At 39.7% G+C, this 18,394-nt stretch overlaps 2 protein-coding genes across 3 annotated transcripts in view; both read left to right on the forward strand.

Annotated features, from left to right (window-relative positions):
* DGKI (diacylglycerol kinase iota) overlaps positions 1–18,394 on the forward strand; it is a 368,375-nt gene that overhangs the window by 239,326 nt on the left and 110,655 nt on the right. For both annotated transcript variants that reach the window (XM_041002016.1, XM_041002017.1), the window contains exons 16-19: positions 394–449; positions 1,980–2,042; positions 5,771–5,844; positions 7,158–7,269. In XM_041002016.1, coding sequence (XP_040857950.1) covers positions 394–449; positions 1,980–2,042; positions 5,771–5,844; positions 7,158–7,269 — 305 coding nt within the window. The remainder of the gene's footprint in view (positions 1–393; positions 450–1,979; positions 2,043–5,770; positions 5,845–7,157; positions 7,270–18,394) is intronic.
* On the forward strand, positions 10,747–11,211 carry LOC121170661 (NADH dehydrogenase [ubiquinone] 1 beta subcomplex subunit 11, mitochondrial-like). Its single transcript, XM_041001911.1, has one exon. It carries the CDS (start codon positions 10,747–10,749, stop codon positions 11,209–11,211), a length of 465 nt encoding a protein of 154 aa, XP_040857845.1.

The raw sequence follows: 18,394 nt of genomic DNA on the forward strand, positions 1-18,394 counted from the left end.
CTCCCTCTTTCCCTCACCATCCGTGTGCCGTATCCCCATTGCCCTTGTGTCCTGTAAGCAAACCAGAGTGTCCTAAGCAGTAATGTACATGAGAACCACCCAAAGATCTTGTTAAAGCTGAGTCTGGGGGCACACGCCCATGTTACATCAGTAGGTCTGGATTTTGCTGTCAGTTTGGAACTATTCTTCTATAGCACTGAGTACCTGTACCCATGGCCGTGGGCCACTGTACCAAAGAAGACAGGATTAGGAACTGATGGAACGATGATAGTAATGTGCTGGGACGTGTTGGGGTCTGTAGGATGGGGAAGGAGAAAGCAGAAGTGAAAGTGTTTCTGTAAGTTCTGTCCTTCAATAAAGTTTCTATAGCAAATGATCTCTCCTCTTTTACAGAAGCAAATCCAGAGAAATTCAACAGTCGGTTTCGAAATAAAATGTTCTATGCAGGGGTGAGTACAGAGCTCACTACATTTGATTATTTATTATTTAGAACAAATTCATGAATGAAAAGGATGCTAACCACATTAAAAATAGTACCAGGCCCAGCACAATAGTGTGGTGGTTAAAGTCCTCACCTTGCACGCGCTGGGTTCCCGTATGGGCACCAGTTCTAATCCCAGCGGCCCCACTTTCCATCCAGCTCCTTGCTTGTGGCCTGGGAAAGCAGTGGAGGACAGCCCAAAGCCTTGGGATCCAGCACCCACATGGGAGACCCGGAAGAGCTCCTGGCTCTTCGCTTCGGATCGGTGCAGAACTGGCTGTTGCAGTCACTTGGGGAGTGAACTTTAGGATGGAAGATCTTCCTCTCTGTCTCTCCTCCTCTGTGTATATCCGCTTTTCCAATAAAAAAAAATAGTACCATACACCAGGCATGTTTATATGTGGTTAATGTTCAGTGTCTGGCTTCAAGAAGACGTGGAAGGGTATGAAAGAAAATGGATGTTTTTTGTTTTGACCTTTGAAAATCCCAAGCCTCCGTATTTTATAAAGGTGGTGTTATTTAAGTAGTGATGGGGAAAGCAGGCATTAACACTAATGCAGGGAATAGGAGAATCAGGGAGGAAAGTCATGGATAAGAATGGACTTTCACTGAGGCACATAAGCTTTTATATTTAAAAAAAAGATTTACTTATTTTTATTGGAAAAGCAGATATATAGAGAGGAGGAGAGACAGAGAGAAAGATCTTCGGTCTGTTGAGTCACTCCCCAAGTGGCCCCAGTGGCCAGAGCTGTGCTGATCCGAAGCCAGGAGCCCGGTGCCTCCTCCAGGTCTCCCATGCAGGTGCAGGGTCCCAAGGCTTTGGGCTGTCTTCAACTGCCTTCCCAGGCCACAAGCAGGGAGCCGGAGGGGAAGCAGGGATTGCTGGGATTAGAACCCGTGTCCATATGGGATCCCGGTGCGTGCAAGGCAAGGACAACTGCTAAGTCACCACGCTGGGCCCCGTGGCACATAAGCTTTTATTTCAGATAAGAAATTGGCAGACTATGGAAAGCTTTTCACGGAAGCATGTATGAGATTCGAGTAGTCACTCTTCCTTCTTCTCCTCCTCAGGGATAACCCCTGGGGTGAATAAAGGAAACACAGCATCCAAAGTATTAATAAAGAACAGGTGGTTTCCGTTTCCGTCCTTATGCAGAGAGGGAGTGAGCAAGCTGCTCCTGGTGGTTGTGGTCTCATCTTGATCGTGTTAGCCCCAGGTAGAGGAGTGGGAGGACCAGGAGAGGCAAGCGGAAGCATTCCCCCAAGAGGTGGTTGGGATTCTCTGCTTCTCACCTTCCTTTTCTGATCTTCACTGTTTGATAGATTCTCATTTGAAAAGAACGAAGTTTGAGCTTGACAGTCCTTCAGTGTTTCAGCTGGCAAAAGGAGAATGTGTTCTATGTTCTTGCGTATTTGGAATCCCTGGTAACTGTATTGTGGAAGCCCGGATTTGACCGTGTAATTAAAATGTACTTTTCCTTATTTCTTTCTGATGTAGGCCGCTTTTTCTGACTTCCTACAAAGAAGTTCTAGAGATCTATCCAAACATGTTAAAGTTGTCGTAAGTATTAACTGTGTTGGTTCATTTCATTTGATTATGAACATGAATGGCCGTGAAATAATCTCGCCAATACTGACACATATATTTAGACTAACTGCTGTATTTGAGAACTTCAGAGCTAGTGTGCCTCATGCCACCAACGTTGACGAAAACTTTATGTGACTGGCATTGTCATAGTGATTGGAAATAAAACTAAATCGATTAATTGCACTCCTGAAGAGAGTCACGGTAAAGGGCAAGTACAATCATTGAGAAACAGTTATCCAGCTGTGTGAATGATATGGTGGTAAGACAAAGGGAGAATTGAGATCTCTGATCATACAAGAATACCTTTGCCTAAGAAATGGTGTTGGCCTGGGGATTGTAATATGAATAGGTACTTACTGAATGTGTCTTATTTCAAAGCTGTCCGAGGAGTCTCCATATTAGAAGAATGCATTGAATTCATTATTTTTTGATGATCACGTTCCCATCTGGCGAATGTTCCTACCCACAGAGTGGATTTTTTATGCTGGTTCCTTCTGCCTCTCTGAGCCAAGTTTTGAACATATACTGGAGGGACAAGAGCAGGATGTGGGGAGAGATGATCTTGCCCTGCGTAATGCATTGTAAAATAGCATGCCATTAGTTATTAAGGAAGACACAAAATGTAGTAGTCAATTTAAGAGAAGGGATGCGTATGACTTTGTTGTGAAGAGAAAAAATTGTAGATGGAGATGAAGTAACAAGAGTGTAGCCATGCTTGAATTTAGCATGGTCTGAAGAATATGTGGGAAGTATGTGTGTTTTCACACATATATACATCTGTACACATGTATATGTATATGTGTACACACATACATGGAAGTAGAAAAATATATTATCCTACAGTAATAGGAATATAGAGAAGCATGGGAGAACATAAAAGAAAATTAATAAACATCACTAAAGCATAACTCTCAAAATCAGGTCAGAAAAGAGACACTGATCCTTAACAATCCTTGACATTACTTCCAGATGTTTCAGTTCTCACGTAATAACAATGAGCATCAAGTATCATTCAGTGCTGGAGACTCTGAAGGCAAAGCAAAAATATTGCCTTCTTAAGGCAATGAGTATCTTCATTTTCATAAAGTCATGACTATTACATGTATGCAGCAGCAACCTTAAACCAGGCTCTCCTGTTTCTTTGACCGCTTTCAACCTCACCCAGTGTAAATATTAGCCATCCTTTCTGAAGTTCTGCAATTGGAGGAACATTAGCAGTACTTGCCAAGAGACCCAAGGACTCTGGACAGTGGCCCTGTTGAATGACAGTGCACAACTGAAGTCAGACCATCAAGTTGAAACTATGTCCTTGCTAACTACAAGTTTCAGTTTCATGTTGGGCAATCCTCCTCATGGTGAAATTTCATACACAGGGGCCTCTTAGCAGAAGAGTGAAAGAAGCTTGGAGAGAAACAAAAAAGCCAACATACAACTATGAATGATTTGCTATCAGCTAACGCATGCGATAATTATGTCTTGCCTTGGCAGACGGAACAGCCGTTAGAAACTGCTGTGGAGGTCCTTCGAGTTGTATGTCTTTGGAGACATCAGTGGACCTTTCTGAGGAGTTTGCTTTCCTGATCTGTAGCTCAGATGAGGAGACACATTTTAGGAAGTGAGGTTTCTGTGACATGGAATGGCACTCAGATGCCATGTTTTATGAGTATGAGATGAAAAGCAAGAGCGTCAGCTAGAGTAGGTCTGTAATTAAAACACACACACACACACACACACACACAGATCATAACATCTGTAAAAAAATGAAGTCTTTGTTGTGTTTTTTGTTTTGGTATGGATTATTTAATAATCTCATGTGGACATAAAATACATTGACATTTGAGGCCAAGGAAACATAAAAAAATAAAACCTGCAAACAACATTGTTTGCTCTAACGACTGAACAGTTTTTTGGCATCATTTGACTCGCCAGTATATGGACTTAAACATATATATTTTACTTGCAGATTTCTTTTCTTTGTGTGTGCAGTAAGGAAAAAGTTGAAAACTGCTAACTGTTCTGGAGAATAGGATGTTTTAATGCCCAAGGGGAAAAAAAAAACCCTCTGAGCTCTGTGGGGTGCCCGACTTGATGGAATTTGATGAGTTCCCATGATCACTGATATATTTCCCAGAACAGAAATAAAATTTAAAATTTAATTCTGTTCTGGCTATATTAATATTTTATAGTATTTTCCTGTAATGCAGCAGCACTGATTGCATGCTGTTGATGTATCCAATACTGTTTTCTATAAGTTCTACTTACTTATAACACTCAGTCTGAATAATTTAAAATGTCCTCTACTTTTTCTTTGTTGGCCATAGTCATCTATGCATTATTTTCACGTCTTACATAAAATGAGAGTTGACGTTTGCTTAGTGTTTCAGAGTACTGGAAAAAAAAAAAGCATCGGTGATCATTTAAAATGTCTTTCTTCTTTATATTAAGTGGCGTAGTCATCTATGAATATTTTCAAGTCTTTAACTAAAATGGGACACTTTGTGTTTGTTTCATGTTTTAGAGTAATAAAAAATAGCAAACCATCAATGCTGAAATTTTGATCCCTAGCTAAGCTCTATTTGGAAATTTTTTGCTTAGGAGTATACATTTCTTGGAAACCATTTTTTTGGGAATGTTCATAAAATTGGGTTGCAGTATGATCAGCTGTGGAGTAGATATAGATACTCAATCATAGTCTTGATTGCAAGAAAAATCCCGATTCTTAGATTGAAACCTCTGTTAAGGAAACCTTTATATATTTGCAGGTAAGTTTGGAAAGCTTTACTTATATAATTTATGAACTGGAAGATAATTGGAAATTATATGAGGATAGGAAATATAAAAGCAGATTTTATGTGTTTGATGTTGGAAAATCTATCATTATGACTGCAGTTTTCTAAAGCCCTTTCCTTAATTAATCAGAGGATAATAACGTTTAAGAATAGCACCGATCGAATAGGCTGAGCCAAGGCCCTCAAACCCAGGGCCGTGTCCAGTAGAAGAGTTTATCTCAGATGTATAAGAAGTTTTTGGGTGATGTTTCTTGATCCAGGACTCCTGTCTGTATTTCACATCTATAGGATACATGATTAACTATTATAAATAAAACAAGAAATTCACATCGTGTACTCAAGATAAAATGAACTGTTAGAGATAGTTGAAATGTATGATAGATAACTTTTAGAAACTTACAGATATTTATCCTTAAAAAGTGCTCAAAATATTATGTTTAATATTTTTAGAAGGAAACTCATAACGATTATATTTATGACTTGTTTGAATCAGGTGACTATGACGGAAATTACCATGCTCCTACATTAAGTCTGGGCTTTGTTCTTTCTGTTCTTTTAACGGTTCATCAATCTTCAAGTATCCGTATTTAAGTCTAAATATCTACTCATAATTCAAGTTTAAGGCCAACTGTATTTCCATTGATTAATAGAGAAGGAAAATTTATTTTGGTCCACATGGCAGCTTTGATTTTATATTGAATCAAGCCAGAATCAAACTGTGAGCTCTGGGTCTCATAAAGCTATAATCAGAATGAATTTTCAGTCATCGTGACTGGCTTCTGTGCTAGCCTGACTAGAGGCAAGAGGCAAAAGGCCATGGTATTTTCTATCACCAACTGTGCTACCTTTGGTAATCTTCTAAGACTTGTGGCAACTTCAAATCCCTTGTTTGTTCTGCTTTGATTGTTGCAGTGTGATGGAACTGATCTCACCCCAAAGATTCAGGAACTGAAGTTCCAGTGTATAGTATTTTTAAATATACCCAGGTAAGCTCTATTCATATTAGATTTTTGGTTGAAGGTGAACTCTTGACTTGCGGTTGTATCTTTTCCTAATAGAAGCATTTCAGGTGTAAATCATCTTATGACAGTCAATCATTTATCTTAATGCTGATTAGAGATTTCCAAATTTAATTTTTCTTCTACATGACTTATTTATAAGATAAGCGCTGTGTTAGTTGGCCTTGTGTGTGCCAGGGCACACGGGTCTACACTTTTCCATCCTTAACAAACTGAGACACCACTCTTTATGGGACATTTTTCTTTAATTCTCACTCATGTTTTTTTTCCTTCATGCTTGCCTCCAAGAATGATAAGCTTGAATAAATCCCTGCTCTTCATTTCCCAAAAGCTGTTAGGAAATCATCCAGGCTGATCTGAACATGGAATTCATTCAAAATCATTACCAGATGATTGCTTTGAAAAAAAAAAAAACCAAAAGGATCAGTTAGGGAAGCATTTTTTTTTTCCAGCAAGGATGTCAACTCTCTTTGGTGCAATTATGTTCCTCAGGAGAAAGCAGCACGTCGGATTAACTACTCTCAAAAAAGCATATTATATCAGTGACATAAAATGAATCTAAGCTTCCAAGCCAACGCTTTGGAACCAGTGGGTCTATAACCCTTTTTTGTCAGCCTACCAAACAGCTCAGACACACTATGAGAGTTGCATGTCAGTGTGGCTGAGTGTGGTCCCTTACAACTCCATCTGAGAAGTGACTTCATACTAGTTCTAATTACAGGCATGAAATAACTGTTGGTTTATTTTTTACTTTTTCTCTTCTCCTTCCTTATCTGTCTTTCGTTTCCTTCTCTACCTGGTCCCCCTTGTGGATCTGTTTTCTTTGTACCCCGTCTCTTTGAGTCTCGTACCCTTTTCTCGTTTATCCTTTCTTTAATCCTCTCTTTAATTCTTTTATGTTCCGCTGCAGGTACTTCTCTTTGTTTTGTATGTAAGTGACAGAGTCTGTGCAGCCCAATCACCTTTTTTCCACTGACAATGGACATCGCCTCCAAGAGATAATTTGTGATATATCATTGAAAACACTTATATGTGAATCACTGAGTGAAAAAAATGTTGTAGGGGAATTCAGGCTGAGATATATAAAAGTTGCATTTGTTCGATAATTATGAGCCATTTTTCACAGGAAGTTCTTGCGTGTTCTTTTCTGTTGAAAGATATTTACCAAGAAAACTGTTCTTATGCTAAGGAATCAATGATGCTCACTATAAATGAATCCCTAAAGCTAATCACGAGAATTGTGGAATCTGTTTAATTCTGGTTTTGATCTTACCTTGCAGATATTGTGCAGGCACAATGCCCTGGGGAAACCCAGGGGATCACCATGACTTCGAACCTCAGCGTCACGACGATGGCTATATTGAAGTCATTGGATTCACTATGGCCTCTTTGGTGAGCGACACAAGTCTCTCCTTGCAATGGAGTGTCTTTTAGCCACATTTAAAACGTATTTGCTTCACGGGACATTCATGCTCTGTCAACTTCCAAGTGTTATATAAGAGAGTTGGCTAGAGAAAATAAGAACGTGACATTCTTTGGTGACATTCTTTGTGTCACCAAGAGAGTTGATTAACATTTGTTTGAACTTCAGAAATACATGAGTGCTGTTTGTTAATTTTCTGATTAATTTTGTGCCGGGATGAAAAGTTTCCAAGCTAGTTAGAAAACATTTTGTCACCGAAATACTCTAGCATTGATACAGAAGCCATAACTTTGATTCTTTTGTAACTCACTGAGGACTTGAATTCTTGTGTAAAAAGGAATCTGGTTGTTAGCACAAACATAAAACCACATCACGACTGTGACATTAATGAATTAATATTCAGTTGTCACAATGTTGAGATAAACTCCTGTGTAAACTTTGCTTACTTGCATTTAAAAAGAATGCACTTAAAGTTATCTTGGAAATGAGACTCCAAGATCAGTTTCTAATGCAAATCAAAATAGTTTCTATCTGTAAAACTTGGCTGGCATTTTATGCTATACCTTTCACGTGAATGTGGGAGTTTATAGACCTGGTTTAAAACAAGTCAGAGTATGTCTCTGTTTATTCACATTATGAAGTCAAAATGATTCTTCTTCAGCCACTTTGTATTAGTGAGGTAACGGGATGATCCATCAGGATTATGGCAAGAATCTTTGTCATTCTGAGTTGATGGTGTTTCTTATTAAATCCATTCTCTAGAATAAAATGGTTGTTGAGCTATAAAAGTCTGGGCTGCCAAGTCTTACTTTCCAAGTTGGAGCCCATCTGCAACCTTTATTTCTAATACTTTTGGTGCTAATTGCAGGGAGGATTCACCAAAATACAGATAGCATTATGATCAGAAGAATTAATGTGCAAAGGGAGAATTCATGGAGGCCATAGAAAACAACACTATTGTATACTGGACACAGCAACAGCTAGGACTTTCCAGCTGTGTTTTGTTCAATTATGTATTCACTGATCCAGTGAGTGTTTATTGAGTGGCTTCCTGGTGCATGTGACAGAGTCTCCTGGCCCTGATTGCATGTGAGAAGGCTTGTTAAGGTCTGTTGGAGCAATTATGTTCCCTCACCTAGGTCTGGGAGGCAAGGACAGTGTTAGGTATTCTCTATTGCTCTAAGGATAAAAATCTAATCCCTTATTTGGCCTGTGACATTGAGGTTTCCGTGGTTCTCCAGGCTTCCTCTTATCTTTGCTGTCTCTTCCGGGTAGACATGTCAAGCAAAGCTTTGAACATCTTTTGCATCACTGACATTGCACAGACTGTCACTCTCTTAGAAGTTCTTTATCTCTTTAACTTTTAGTTTTATACACACACGTGTATATTTGGTCTAGATGACTTTAGTTTATCACTGTATAGTTAATATCAACACAGGACACTCTTGTATTTGGAAGAGAGTTTACTGGAGGTGCTTTTTTTTACAAATACAGCCATATTTCAGGATAAATTCTCAGAAGTTTACCACGAGATAGTTTTGTCATTGTGCAAACATTGTGCAGTGTGCGGAACACGCATCTGGTCTGAGTTGTGTAATAGACTACAGTGTGTACACAGGTAGGTCATAATTCCCGGGACAACAGCAAGCAAGCTAACACAAGATTAAATCACACACTAGAAATGATGAGATCAGGAGTCATAAAAACCAAAAGGAGAGGCTGCTGCTGAAGTAGTGTGGCAAATTGTTTTATAGTATATACTTTTCTGTAAGTAGAAGAATTAAAAATATAGCACATATATACACACACACACACATACATACATGATTGTATATATTGTATTTTTATTCTGTCACTACTGAGTAATGTGCTGTATCATTTGATGACTATGCTGTCACAAATATTGGGAGTGTTTTCAGCTCTTGATAATCTCAGGGGGCCGCCATGCTATATACAGTGTGCTGTAGACTTAAAAGTCATTGAATGGTGGCTTGGCTGTATTCCACAAGTTTTGTATGAAATAATGATTACTGCTCTGAAGGTGCAAAGACAAGGAAATGAGCACTTATATCAGAAAAAGAACTGTTGGGAAAGGGCCACTTGATAGCAGCGTTATGTGCTAAGCCAAAGCCACTGGGCAGGGAGAGAGTCAGGAACAGAGTCACCGCACAGCTCTGACCTCCAGGTTTTCTGATGGTGGTGGCTTACTCTAGATAGAAACCACAGGATCCACGTGGAAGAACTGTTCCTGTTCTAAGCTGATCAACCTTAGAGAGCCGAAAGGGGGCAGGGAAAGCTGGCAGGTGCAAGTGACAGTAGGGGACCTGATACCTGCCTTTGGAAGTACATAAAAGTAACCGACTAATGAGTTTTGCCAACAGAAGCCTGGGATTTGGCATTCTTGAAAGAAGGAAATTTCAGGCTGATGTGTCATAGCTGATAAAGCCGCTGCTTGAGGTATTGGTGTCTTGTATGGGAGCTGACTAGAATCTTGGCTGCTCCACTTGCTATCCAGCTCCCTGTTAAAGCGCCTGAGAAAGCAGTACCATGTGGTCTAAGTGCTTGGGCTTCTGCACCCACAGGAGAGATCTAGAAGAATCTCGTGGCTCCTGGATTTGTCTCTGGCCCAGCCCTGGCTATTGCACACTTTCGGTGGAGTGAAACAGTGGACAGCAGAGCTCTTTCTCTGTCTCTCTTCAGCGCTCTCTCTGTAACTCTGCCTTTCAGAGAAGTAAAAGAAATCACTAAAATAATAATAATAATAATAATAAAGGCAAAATGGAAATTTATAAACACTTTGAAGTTTGGGAGATCATGGTTCCCATGGGTAACTAGAAAACGGTTTTGTGTAATTTACACGTGACATGGAGAATTGTATCAGATGACACTGAAGATAGGCTGAGGTCAGGAGACGGACTACACTCGACTTTGTGCAGGTGTTTTCAATTTCTTCAAGTTTTCAATTTGTTTTGAAAATAGTAATGATGATGGAAATGCTTCAATATAAAAAGTCATAGGAGTGTAATGCAATGCCAAGTGTGTTCTCAGCGTTGGTATCAACTCGTGATCGATCCGTCAGCGTTTTTCCCTTCCATTATTTTTTAAACAAATCTGCAAATTATTAGTTTTCTCATAAATCTTTCATTTTTTTAAAAGCAAAGACTTTATAAAATTTTACACATTTTATTGCCACCCACGTGTCACCGTTTGCTTCCTATGAAGGCTGTGTGACAACCTATCAGTAAGAAATTTCTCAGGAGGCTGTGACAACGGGATGGGAAGAAGGCGCCCCCCGCGAAGCGCCCCTGTCTCTCCTGACGATACGAATCTACACCCGGAACCTATTTCGTGTGGTGGGGCAGAACGAGCACGCTCCTGTTCGGACCAGCTGCAGCTGCGCACAGGTGCATTTCCGTTCCGCCCCTGAGACCCTGCCCTGTGCTGTCATGGCGGCCGGAAGGTTATGGTTGTCTGCTCGCTGCTTTTTGGCGGCTGCGGCTGCTCGAGGGCTCCCGGCTGTCCGAGCTGGCTGGGAATCCAGCTCCTCCAGGGCTGTGCTCGCTCCGTCTGCTGTGACGGGAAGGCGGCCTCCACCACCTGCCATCCACTGGCAGGAAGACCCAGATCCCGAGGACGAAAAGCTCTATGAGAAGAACCCAGACTCCCATGGATACAACAGGGACCCTGTTGTGGACCTCTGGAACATGCGCGCTGTCTCTTTCTTTGGCTTCTCCATTGTCCTGGTCTTTGGCACCACCTTTCTGATTTATCTGCCTGACTACAGGATGCAGGAATGGGCCCGTCGGGAAGCTGAAAGGCTGGTAAAACACCGAGAGGCCAAGCGGCTCCCTCTCATGGAATCCACCTGCTTTGATCCCAGCAAGATCCAGCTGCCAGAGGATGAGAACTGAGGTTGCTGAGTGGGGCTCAAGAAACGGCGCCCTGCCCTCCCCCTGCCTGCCATTCTTTCCTCTCGGACTTCCTGATTAAAGGGACCGAATTCTGAAAACAAACAAACAAGCAAAAACAACACAGCAGTGTCATCTAGAAGAAATTACTGAATAACCTCCTGTGTCCTCAAATTCCATTAGTTTTACTAAAATTAAAAAAGAGAGAGAGATTTTGATGGAGAGAAGGAAGTTACGGTCCAAGTGAAGCTCACGTGTTGTAATTGATGGAAATGACACGAGTTTTTGTAGGTTTCCCTCCAGCTGCCCCCCTCACCCTCAGGATTATTTATGGAAGAAGCCAGAGAATTTGTTCTGTTTTGGACTAAGTTACAAAATTTGTGTTGGAAAGACAGGAAAAGTACTTCCTTTTCTTTTCAGGTACTATTTTCAAAAATAAACACTTGATTTGCTAGTCTGTTGCAGTGGTAACTGTTACTGTGAAATGGCCTTGGCTTTTTATGACTTGTATCCCTTCAAGACTTTGGATCTGTTTGTGTGCCCTCCCCTAGAATCTGGCTGGGTGTGTGTATCCTTTTTGTACAAAACAATGATCCTCAATTATCTGGAATTCTGTAAATGCAGAATAATTTTTTGAAATAGCTCACAGATTCCATTTTGTTTAATCTCAGCTAGGCCTGGAGTGCTAGCCTAGTGCCAAATGTCCTTGCCTTGCAGGGGCCAGGATCCCATATGGGCACAAGCTTATGTCCTGGTGGCCCTGCTTCCTCTCTAGCTCCCTGCTTGTGGCCTGGGAAAGTAGTGGAATATGACCCAAAGCTTTGGGACCCTGTGCCCATGTGGGAGACCCAGAGGATGCTCCTGGCTCCTGGCATCGGATCAGTTCAGTACTGGCCGACGCGGCCACTTGGGGAGTGAATCAGGACCTTCCTTTCTGCTTCTCTTCTATGTATATCTGACTTGCCAATAAAATAAATAAATCTTTAACATCAGGCACAAGTAATTTTGAATTCACTAGTTCTTAGCGAATGCATGAATGGCATGCCTCTAGATAAAATGGAACCAAAAGAAGTATCTGTCCTCAGGGTGCCCAACACTTGGTTTTGTGGAGGGGAGACCAATAGGTAAACAAGAAATCATAAATCCTGGGACAAAGACATTTGTGAGAACAGCAGGGAGGACAGAAGGCAGGACAGCGTTTATAAAATGGGACGATTAGCAGAGATTTCATGGGGGCAGGAGCCTGGAGGTCTGAAAGTGCCAAACAGCCCGTTGTCACCCACTGAGTTAGAACACAGTGTGCCAGAAGGAAGGTGTTAGGGAGGATGCCTACTGGGAATGAACCTGGGGATGTGGAAATAGGACAGAAGTTCACTGTTGATAGGAGGCTGACCCGAGAGATGTATGAACCTGCATGCAATTTTTTGCTTTAGGAAGCTGCCCTGAAGTCAACGTGGAAAGTGGGAAAAAACCAACAGTGCTTTGAAATTTACTGTAGGTTGGGCTAGGTGCGGTAGCCTAGTGGCTAAAGTCCTTGCCTTGCACATGCTGGGATCTCATATGGGCACCCGTTCCTGTCCTGGCTGCTATACTTCCCATCCAGCTCCCTGCTGGTGGCCTGGGAAAGCAGTCCAGGACAGCCCAAAGCCTTGGGACCCTGCATCCACATGGGAGACCTGGGGGCAGGCTCCTTCCTGGCTCCTGGCTTCGGATCGGCAATGCTGCCATTGTGGCCACTTGGGGAGTGAACCAGCAGATGGAAGATCTTTCTCTCTGTCTCTCCTTTCTGTAGATCTGACTTTCCAATAGAAATAAATAAACCTTAAAAAGTAATGTATAAAAGAAAGAGACATTTATAAAAGAACACTGTTTTATGTATTTTACATGCGTAATCCCTATAATATATCCAAGGAAATGTACACATGGGCCATTTGAAATACATGTTTAGAGTTGAAGAGGCATGTCTAGATTGGAGAGATTGGGAGACGGGTGAAGACTTTCTCTGTCGCAGCTTCTCATTGGTAGGAAAGAAGAAATGTAGTCCGTGGGACCCAATGAAGGAAAAACGGAATGCTAAAATTGTAGTAATTGTTTTTTCTCCTTACGTGGTGTGGATGATGCAATGCCTGCACATGAGCCAGCATCAAGTGTGTGATTGAATCTTAGATTTTAGTGACCTCCGATTTCTTCTAAAACAGAAAGTCCCGCTTTGGAACAGCGGGATTGAATGTTACTTAAGCTATGAACATCTTGCACTGTCTAAGTAATAGTGGCAAGTATTTCTCTACGTTTATATACATCTTGTCCTGTTATTCATGTAGAAGTACAATATTTTAGGTTCTTTTTCCATTCTGGAAGAAATTATCTTGTCTGTAGTCCTTCAATTTCACATTTCTTCAAACTATTACATATGATTATATAGCTAAGGAGGTAGATTATATGAAAATCCAAACATCTGTTTAAAATGACTATATAAACAGAAGAGCGTAGCTGCTTGGTGAATGTGCTTTTCGTGTGTTTATAATAACTGCTATATAATTATACAATGTAACTAGTAGGTCAAGTGTTTTAGAATCCAGTTGTTTTCTTAGAAATTGACATGTCTGAAGTAATTAAAGGCTAAAAACATTTTCTCATGGAAGAAATTGATCACAATGTGTTTGCTGTTGCTTATGATTTAAGTGAAATCCAACGAACAGGAAATTCGGAGTGACCTTGTGAGAGAGATTTAACAGTTACTAGCACAGGAAAATAAGACTGCCAGGCTCTGTGCTGTAATTGCCAAACTTCAGAGCAGTGGTTTTCCACTCATTTCATTGGTTGCTGAGTCTTCCCTGGGTCCTGGCTGACCTGATTACTTGCTTGGATTTGATACAGACCGTAATCTGATGTTGCAATGTGTATTTATTTCTACTGCCATTTTCTGCCATTATAATTGTGAAGGTCCTTTTATGTTGAGTCTGTTTCTAAGTAACTTAAAGCTCTTCAAGACAGTTCAAAGCATTATTCAGATTGAGGACTTGGAAGCCTAATTTGCCATTTGATATGAAATCCAAAGATCTGAGTCACATAAACTTTAAACACTTCCAGCTGCCTTTTCGTTAATTGAAATTAAAATCTGAGAGTTCTTTTATATTTATGAATTAGAAAAGCAAAAGGTTATTCAGTGTGAAAAAAAAAAGTTACCCAAGAATACATCTATGGTTGCAGTTCCATAGTTATCATAGCAATATTTTCTTTTATTTTATTTTTAGAAATAAGTATTAAATATGAGGGCACCTAGAAGCATTTGGGAAAAATGAAAGATAAAATGAGGATTTTTTTTGTGCACCCATAAGTTTTCCGTAATATGCATTTTCTGTGAATATTTGAAGTCCCCTAGTATAAGAAATAAAGTAAAACTTACAGTTTCAATATGACTAAGAAATAATTATTCTTTCATATAGTTCCCCAAAGTGACATATTTTTATTTTTAAACATGTATTGCATCTCGTTATTATAGGTGACATCCATACTTTAAAGGACTCCCTGCACTTTCATTGTATAAATTCATACTAATTTACTTTTAATGATTTCTTTATACATGCTGAGTTTATGATACATAAATTGTTTGTAAATCTCACACAAACCTCAGAAAACAAGTAATTGACTCAATTGTAAGAACACTTCAAGACCTCTTAATAACAGTTATAAAATTACTTCCTTGAAATTCTGCAATTTTTTTTTTTGCACTTAAGCAAATATACAGAGCACCTGGATGAAAAACTGACTTGAGGTTAAACCTAGCATGTTCTGAATATATGCCAAAGGCAAGAGGCATGAATGTTTTCATACTTGGTGATATAGGGCGGAGAATAAAATTCTAAGGCTAGAAATAAATAATCATGCTTGCCCTGTAAAGTTATGAAAATTCTTATGCGAATAATTGCATCTTGCTCAACAACAGAACATGAGTAATGACATCTGTATGTTTTATGGTTTTTTTGGGGAAATATTTGTGATTTTGCACATTCTGAAGGATTATTTTCCTCTTATTGCTCAATTATAGGAGAGCGTGTGGACACAAATCTTTGGAAAGAGTTACTGGCTGCAAAAATGTTTTGTCTTTGTGTTAAGTTTTTCTCTTTATGTTTTTACTATTTCTCTTGATCAACGTATTTTAAACAATTTTAGGAACTCCAATTTTATGAAATAGGTTTTCATTTGTGCTGAAGCTTCTTGTGTATTGCTTAAGAAATTTTTCGTTGCTCCAGAATAGATTGGGAAAATGTTCTCTCTGTTGAAGATATTAGCTGTAACTTCTGTGTATCAGTGTGTTTTGTGTAAGACGTGTGTTAGTTCACTTAGGAAATAGCTTTATCAGTCTTCCCGTGACTGTAGCACACAGATTCCTTACGTAGGTGACTACCTTGGCGCTCGGGCCTTTTGTCTGAAGAACTGTCTCTAGATTCCATCCTGTCCTGGCGATTGGTTTATGCTCTTGTCAAGACAGCCCTGTCTTCATCACTACAGCTTTATAACAAGCCCTCAGTCTGGTGATAGGAGGCCCTCTTGCATTACACTTTCCTTTCGTTTATTCTAGAACTTTTTCTCTTGCATGTATTTTTTAAAAAGTTCTATATTTGAAAAAACAAGAGGTAAAACCAAGAGAGAAGCAACACAGGCCAATGTTGTGATTCAGTGTGCTAAGCCGCCAGTTGCAGTGCTAGCCTACCTGTTTGAGTGCTGGTTTGGTGCCAGCCTGCTCCCCTTCCTGTCTTCCTCCCTGGGAAGGCGGAAGATGATGGCGCCACCTCCAAAGGGGAGCCCACGGAGGAACTCCTGGTGCTTGCTGCAGCCTTGTCCAGGTCTGGCTGTTCTGGCCATTTGGGTTGCAGCTGCAGATAAGTTTGTGAGCTGAGTATTAACAATATTGAGTCTTGCAGTGTGTGCACAGGGCTGCGTTGTCTTTCTCCATTTATTTATGCTTTATTTCAGCAATGTTTTGTACCTTCAAGCAGGTTTTAGATTCTTGCATACCATCTGTTAAATTCATTTCTAAGTTCTTTTTGTTTTTGAGCGTATTTACAAAGGCATACTAAGTTTTCATTTAATTCTTATCATTACTACAAGATAGAAATAACTTATGCATATACACATTTATTAACTATATTTCATCACTAAATTCATTAATAGCTTTAATAGTTTCTATTATTTCTTTAGGTTTTTCTATGTACACAATCTTATTTTTTTGTGAATAAGGGCAATTTTATTGTTTTCTTATGTTCTTTCAAGATTTTTTTCACTAAAAATGTTTTAATTAGTTTTAGCAGATTCAATGTGATTTGTCAGTATAATTTTAAGAATGTAAGTTTATTCCCTTTTTTTCTTCCCTTTCTGCCTTCCTCCTACTCTGTCTCTTTCTCTCTCTCTCTTTTTTAGTTTTTCAGATAACATTTTAAATTTACCTTATAGTAAAAAGGCTTAATACTAAATGGAAAGAAAAGTTTAAGAAGCAGAATGTCAAAAGGCTATGATGGAAATAGAGACAACAGCTGTATACAATAATTGAGTGGGAAAAAATTTCACTCATATATAGTAAATTTTTAAAGATTTATGTATTTTCTTTTGGAAAGTCATATTTATAGAGAGAAGAGGCAGAGAGAAAGATTTTCCATTTGCTGGTTCACTCCTAGCGGCCGCAATGTCCAGCATTGAATTGAGCCGGAGCCAGGAGCCAGGAGCTTCCTCTGGGTCTCCCTTGTGGGCACAGGGTCCCAAGACTTTGGGTCATCATCCATTGCTTTCCTAGGTCACAGGCAGCAGTGTTGATGGAAAGTGTAGCAGCCAGTCACGAACTGGTGCCCGTATGGGATCCCAGCATGTGCAAAGCAAGGACTTTAACCACTAGGCTACTGTGCCTGGCCCCACATAGAGTAAATTTTAAAGTTATATTAAATTATTAAAATTATAGTAGTAGCACAATCTTAATAATTTGCTAAAGATATAGAATAAAGTGTTCAAAACTGTATCTGAGGCAATACTGAATTATACAGACACTTCTGGTTTTATTTCTTGGTTTTTCAAATTTTAACTCCGACACTTATGGGTGTCCTCTGTGGTATTTGCTTTCTGGGTCTGGTTTATTTAACTTAACACAATGTTCTTACCTGCTTTTTATTTTTTTTTTCATTCATCATTGAACTAGCCACTATGTCTAAGATGTTGAATAAAATTGGCAAGAATGAAAGTGCTTTATTCTTCCCAATTAATTATGGGATATATTTGACAAGTACAGTCACGGTTCCCCATGAAGCACAATGAGAGTGTGGGGTGTGTGTGGTGTGTGTGTGTGTGTGTGTGTGTGTGTGTGTGTGTAGGGAGGAAGGGAGGAAAGCTGAGAAAGACGAGGGAGAGAGAGAGGAGCTTGGGCGTCACCAACCATGAAGGCAGCAGTTGCAGGAATTCAGGGCAAACCAGGACTTTGCAAGATGCAGGGTTGAGCTTGGAGTTAGGACGGTGGATGGTAGCATTCCTCCTCTTCTGGGTAGGTCAGTGTTTTGTCCACTAAGATCTTAATTTAATTGGATGAGGGGCACATTGTAGAAGACCATCTATCCAGATTCTATCATTGTAAATGTTAGTCTCAGGAGGAAAAAAAATCCCAGAAACATCTAGAATAATGTTTGATTAACATTTGATTGTTGTGGCTTCTCATGTAAAGTGAATTATCATGATAATTATCTTGGTAGCATCCTCCCTAAGAACATTACTCTCTTTTAATTCATTGAATGTATTTGCAGTTTGGGGGATACTAACGTCATTAGGGCATTAAATTGTTCTGTTCATAAAAACGACATGTTTTTCCATTTATTTAAATCTCCTTTTACGTCCTTCAGTATAATTTTAAAGAGGTTTGTTTTTGGCAGAAAAGCCTTGTATATATTTTTGTTTTACGGTTTAAACAAAAGGCATCTCATGTTTCCATTTAGTTACTGCTAGGCTGCTGGACTACTATGGATTTAAAAATATTTATTTCATCTACTTAAACATGCAACAATGGAGGCAGAGAGGGGAGGGAGTTAAAAAAAAAGGGAAAAGAAGAGAGAAAAGTGAAGGAAGAGGAGAGAGGAAAGGAGGAAAGGATGAAGGGGGGAGAATGGAGACAGGGAGAAGAGAAAGGAAAAAGGCAAGAAAAGAGAGAGAG

The sequence above is a fragment of the Ochotona curzoniae genome, unplaced genomic scaffold (assembly GCF_017591425.1).
Source record: "Ochotona curzoniae isolate NIBS_2020 unplaced genomic scaffold, NIBS_Ocur_1.0 scaffold_2476, whole genome shotgun sequence".
In the NCBI taxonomy this organism is placed as follows: Eukaryota; Metazoa; Chordata; class Mammalia; order Lagomorpha; family Ochotonidae; genus Ochotona; species Ochotona curzoniae.